General features: G+C 38.6%; 1 protein-coding gene across 1 annotated transcript; it reads right to left on the reverse strand.

The window, feature by feature from the left end:
* Window positions 1-344: 344 nt before the first annotated feature.
* Window positions 345-6,351, reverse strand: LOC104959007 (thymus-specific serine protease-like; the record flags this gene model as incomplete). Its single annotated transcript, XM_010786850.1, has 4 exons — window positions 345-622; window positions 2,220-2,422; window positions 4,690-4,780; window positions 6,081-6,351. Coding segments are annotated over 4 exons (675 nt in total), but the record flags the coding sequence as incomplete, so codon positions are not given.
* Window positions 6,352-6,639: the final 288 nt, after the last annotated feature.

A 6,639-nucleotide genomic window follows, 5' to 3' on the forward strand; every position in this document is an offset into this window, starting at 1 on the left:
ATTATTATTATTATTATGAAGTAAAAGGAAATAAGTACCACATCATTTGCGATCTCATAAACCACAACATGGCAAAACTGGGAGTTTCATTTCTCTACATTTGAAAAGAAAGTGAAGGATTTCTGGACGGTTTAACGGACTGTAATATTTAGTTAAAATAACAGACTTGGGTTCATTGACAGACGTTCATTTAGTTAAGACAAGCCCGGCTATTTAAACGTACTAGGATATCTAAGACGTTTCCAAACCATGTCCGGGAAAGCATCAACTCCTAGTCTAATGTGTATCCTGTATGTTCACCTTTGCCATGTTGATTCAGAACGAAACTCAAAGAAAGACAACAGTCATAAAAAAGTATTATTTATTAATCTTCTCACTCTTTTGGAATACCCAGACTTTGTACCTTCTCATGATAAAGTGCCTTTTAAAAGAAATCGGAAATGTGGCCGTGTAATAAATCAGTCTCACTTGAATTGTTAACGATCTGGACCGGAGAGTATTACAGTATTTAGTTATTGATTTAACCACTTCTGCAGGAACAGGAAGACGTAGTCGCGGGCCAGAGCCAGCTGGGGGAGATCCTCGCTGCGCGCCGGGTACATGTTGGCACAGTGGGCTGTTCCTGGATCAGAGGAACAACGTTAGTATGAAGGATAGGGCAGAGAATGAACAGTAACACTGAGATGGTCTGGGATACGAGATCAATTATGCACCCAATAAAGTTTCAATCGAACACGCTTGGCTGCTGTCGTGCGAAGCAATCACAGAGAAACTGAGTTTAGTCATTTTGAGCTGGAAACATCTGCAAGGTTTCACGTTTAAAGCTCCCTTTATGGTCTAATCACAAATGTGTACAGATTTCCCCCTGTCAAATAATCAAGTGTATTAACTGTGTACACATTTTAATGGACACTTTCGGTTAGTCAGCATTTCTAGACTTTCCCAAAATTCCCGCGGTTCATAGCTTTTCACACGTTGAAGCAGCAACAAATAACTTCCCCCCCCCCGTACCTTTTAAAGAATAATTTATGTTGAAGCCACCGTTCCACCTTTCTGCTTTTTAATCAAACTTAGTTAGTTAGATGTTATTTAGATGTCTGGAGCCATCTGGATCAACAAATCATCAAATACTTGCTAATAGCTTGATAGCAAAGATGTCACCGTTGTAAAATTACTTTTTTTTATTAGACTGTCATTATTATAATCATTTTAAAGGGCCAGTATGTAGTATTTATAATGATCAATCAGCCAAAATGGAATAAAATATTCACAATTAGGTTTTCATTAGCGTATAACCAAATTAAACTAATAAACAGTGTTTTTCGTTCCCTTAATGCAGTGGTGGGGGGGCGCCAAAGATCGCAGGGGGGGGCGCCAGGCGTTGATTTCTTTTTTATACGTATAATTGTAACACATGATTGTCACTAAAAGCCTTGTCTCTACGTTACAATAAAATATAAAAAATAATTAATTAATTAATTTGAATAAAAATTCAAGTTCGTATTAAAGGCATAAAAAGACAGAAATGTATAATTCTGTCTTTAATAGAAATGTTTCTTCTGCCCGTAAAGTGTCCAAACCAGGCTTTTCTGGATAAGCGCATTTTTAAAACAGTCATTGTCCATACCGGTTTCAGTAGGATTATTTGTCACAGTTGCTCCGATCAGATCGGTCTCCTCCATTTTGTAGATTATTTACGGCTTTTGAATCCACATAAACACATCGGTAAAATCCGGCTTACTTTGAGCATGTGTTTAATTTTAATTTTTTTTAAACAGTTTAATCCCTTTGTGAATTGTTTCCACTTCCGCCGTCCTTTAATTTATTCATACAGCGGGAATCCAAATGAATTAATCCTGAGTCCAATAACCATCAAAGTCACTCCAATAGTGCTCCTTAGTTACGCTTTCGTCCTCCTTTAACAAAATACTTCACATTCATCCAGTTTGAAACCCCCCCCCCTTGTGTGTGTGTGGGGGGCGTTTTTATTCAAATGTTGGCTTTTTAGAGGGCCTTTCATGTGGTCATCTTACCTGAAGGCCATTACAAAGTATTTTAAAACTGCGGTCACACCAGCCCCCACCCTCCTAAAGTATTGTTATGGTAAGGATGGCTTTTGTCCTTTTTAAATCCCATTGCTAGATAACATATCCACTTGTTTTTCGAGCTGTAAAGTCACAGTGCTTTTTACTTCACTTCCCTTTAAGTGTTTCATTCACCTTTGATGAACACAGCGGGCAGGTCGGGGCTGATGTCCTGCGTGACCCCCAGGGCGTGCCAGGGGTCGATGGATCCGTTGGGAAGAACGATTCTGGAGGAGCGGATGTTATAGCCTCCGTAGTATTCGTTGGTCTCAGCCACGGCCTCCGCTAGCTGATCAGCACTGACGTTAAAGAAGTCTGCACACTGCTGCACGTGGTACCTGCACCAGAAAACACACAGCTTATCTTGGAGGTTATGTCAATTCAAAATAACACCCCAAGTGGAAATGAGACCTGTGTTTAGTCAAATGATAACACGACATTTTGTTGATTAGAGATCTGTTCAGAAGAAATGTGATATTCAAGCGGCCATACTTTCTCCTCTGTTAGTGGAATCACTCATTTTCTAAACATTATGCTTTGTATCCACGTGTCCAAATCAAAACAGTTCATTGGAGGTATATACAAACAGGAAAATGAACAATGCATGATGATTATTTTGTTTGGTTTGGCTTGGTCCACATCAACTTATATAACTCGAACACGTGAGACATTGTTCTGCTCTGTTAAACCTTTTATGGTCCAAACACAACTGTCTACAGAGGTCCCCCTGTCAATGAATCAAGTGTATGAATGTTGTCTACATTTCGAGCCCTTTACCCACACTTTCTGTGAGTCAGCGTGTCTGCAGACTTTCCTTTAGCCACATTTCCACGGCTCATCGCTTTGTGACGTCGAAGCAGCAACAAATAACTTTTCCTGGAAGAATGAATGCAGATGCCACTGTTTCTGTTTCCCTCAGAGCTAACATCAGCACTGACGTTAAAGAGGTGATACCTGCACCGGAACACACGGTAACCATGGGAACACTGGGAGGAAAATGGACAAACCACAATGTTTTTTTAGTTTAGTTTGGCTTGGTCGACTTCCACTATTCCACTATACTTGCACAATAACTTGATAGTTGTCATCCCTTCACGATACAAATATCAACATATTAAATCAACAACAATATGTAATTTCTTTCAGATTGCGACAGACTATAGCGAACTAACTGCGGACCAACGATTGAACATTAAAAAGAACGGCTCTCACCAAGTACGTCTCGGTTCCCCTCGTTCGTACCGAAGAGCCGTTCAAAATAATTGGCTCGTTCGCGACCGACACATCACTACAAACTATTACCGATGAATAAGCTAAGGCCTTAGAGCAGGGGTGTCAAACTCAAGGCCCGGGGGCCACATCCGGCCCGCGACTTCATTTTCTGTGGCCCACAACAACTCTGAAAGAATGTTTATTATACGGTTATATGGTGATTTACAGAAGCACGTTGCCCATAAACTACATGTCCCACAATGCATCTGAAATTGGACTTTTATCTTTGAATTTGCCTTTTTCTCCAAAATGTTATTTCTTTTACTTTTTTTCTTCAGAATTTGGCTTTTCTTTTAAAATTATTTTGTGATGTGCGCACTGAAGAGACTTGCAATTACTTTCCCTAGACTTCTGCTTTCAGACGTAGTTAATTATGAAGTTATTCCCCTATCCGATAACAATCCAATGCAGAGGCATAATGTCATATAATACATTATTTTATATTAAATATTTATATATGTGTTTTTATATAGTCTTAAAGTTACAACCGGCCCTTTGAGTGCAGCCATAATTCCTACGTGGCCCGTGATGAAATTGAGTTTGACACCCCTGCCTTAGAGTATAACCTCAACACTTGTTTACATTATTTCATAATTATTTTTGCTCAATTATCAATAAATAGACACCGAAAACTAAATAAATAAAAAATACCTTACAGTATATATATTATCTTTAAAAAAAATCTCATTAAAGGTGGGGTAGGTAACTCACATCAGAAACACTTGTTGTTATATTCCATGGAATGCTCTTAACATCCCGATAGCAATGAATACATTAAATGCTTTGACAATAAATACATAAATAAATATCATCTGTGGAAGCCGTGGCGCTGTAAAAAGCACGACCAATCATCTGAGCCGGCTAAAGTAACTGGATGGCCTACCTGCCTGTCAGCCTTCCATCTGTGCACAAACTTATCTCGTGCTCTCATTGGTCATGTGCGCGTTCGTGTGTGTTGAAGGAAGGGGCAGATTGTTTTCTAGCTTACTCGAGCTGGTTTCTCCATTCTTACCTACCCTACCTTTAAGTGAGACAATTTGAATAAGATAAACTAAATAACATATATGTATATTATATATTTCCAAAAAGTCCCAAAAATGTTTTTTATATATACAAAAGCGATTCATTTATTACATTAACATTATTTATTTTACATCTGACGTTTTCATATTAGTTATTTAAAGATGTAACTCTTTTTTAAAACAGATTAAGTGTATTAGACATTTTAATTTCCTTCTCTCTGCTGTGGTAATAATGGTCCAGGGGAGCAGGTGCCGGGGAGAAAAGATTTATTAAGACTTAATTATTCAGAGAAAATGTTTGATGTACTCACTTCAGAGGGAAGCCGCTGAACGGTTGGTCCGGTGAATCGGTGCTCTGGTAAAATCCAAATTCAGTGCAGGTCTGGTAGACCCACTGTCTCCCTGACGACACACACACACACAATTAATTTGGGAATTACATTTGAAGAAGCCGCTAAAAAGTGATTGTATTATATTAACAAACATATCTTATGAATGTGTTTGCTGTACACCAATACAATCAGCTTCCTCCTTAACCATTGAGTCATGTTTGCAATAAATGAGGGTATTTATTCGTTCCCACAAGTCGAATGAAGTCCATTTTAGTTAATGGAATCAAAAGGAGTTACCAACACAGTGCAGGTATTTCTACTATGAGTTTCAAATGGATTTATTTCACACTGAAGTCTTTACTCTCAGCCCCAATTAGCAGGAAGAGAGGGGGTTTACAGTATGTGGACACGTCCCAGAGGCTTTTTAAGAGACCACTTCCTGTTTGAGTGATCCCAATCCACATGAAACTGGAACAACATCCCGGGGCGGATGGGGGGAATAAATAGAAACCCATTTCAGGTTAAACATGTTAAGGCGTTACTCGATGCTGAATCCATGAAAGACCTGATTTCCCCCAAATCTTCCAAAGCAGGATTACTGGTATTACAGAAAATAACATCTAAGATTCAGACGCTCAACTCGTGCATTATCATCCGCCAAGAAATACTGTATTTGTTCATTTTAATATATTTTAATTTGAGTCTAAAACCCATACAAATCTTCATTTTGTTGCGTTTTTTAAAGATTCCTCAAATTTAAGATGTATTGTGTGTTGGACCAGCAATCTGAGGACTAAGAAAATATGTTTTAATCCACAAAAGTACTCTTAGTTATTTGTTAATACATTTGAATTAAGTAATAATAATTATAGTAATAAATATTGTAATATTACAGATTTTATTTATTTATTTTGTCCATTTACTGTATTTTCTCTTTTTCTGATGGATTGTTGTCTAGTTCTTTCTTTTATTTATTTTTTGAACTGTATACATTTTGTATTTTTAACCATATTATTTCTTAAAATGTAAAAAAATAAAAGATAATTTTCTACAATACAATTTTTAGTCTTCCCTAAAAAAGAAAGCAAAAAAAGGTAAAGAAAAGTAAGAGTCCCGGAAACCAATGGGTGCCAAACTACATGAGGAACAATTCTAAATAAGAATAACATAAGAGGACATGTATTTAGTTTACATATGACTTCCCTGTGTGAGACCGAATCTGTGTCATAAGAACACAACAAATCCAAAAATAAAAAGGGACTAGAAACACACACACACACACACACACACACACACACACACACACACACACACACACACACACACGCACACACACACACACACACACACACAGACACACACACACACACCTCCTCCTGCGGCCGGCCCCTCCCATGATGCATTAGTCATCTCCTTCAGGTAGGAGTTGAAGCTGACGTCCAGACATTTAACGGAGAAAGTCTCCATCATGAAGCGAGCCACGGCGGCGTAACGTTGGTACGGATCCCCGAGCGAGGAGACAGACATCACCTCACACAGAACCTTGATGGTGATGTTGGTGCCCGTCACTCCCTGAAAATACAGAGAGAAGAAGAAGGTTGAAGCAGTTTGATCCACATTTTCATTCAATTTACACACGGCCTCACGTCTGTCCGTCCTGGGAGAGGGATCCCTCCTCTGTTGCTCTCCCTGAGGTTTCTCCCATGTTCCCCTTTAAACTGTGGGGTTTCTCTAGAAGTGTTTCCTTGTACGATGTGAGGGTCTAAGGACAGAGGGTGCCGTATTGTCATACTGATATTCTGTACAAACTGTGAAGTCCACTGACACTAATGTAACATGTGTGATATTGGGCTATATAAATAAACCATTGATTGATTGATCAGAAGGTAGGAAACTAAAGAGATGGAAAAGGAGGAGAGACCGAGCTAA

Source organism: Notothenia coriiceps, unplaced genomic scaffold, assembly GCF_000735185.1.
Source record: "Notothenia coriiceps isolate Sejong01 unplaced genomic scaffold, NC01 NC01_scaffold00029690, whole genome shotgun sequence".
NCBI lineage: Eukaryota > Metazoa > Chordata > Actinopteri > Perciformes > Nototheniidae > Notothenia > Notothenia coriiceps.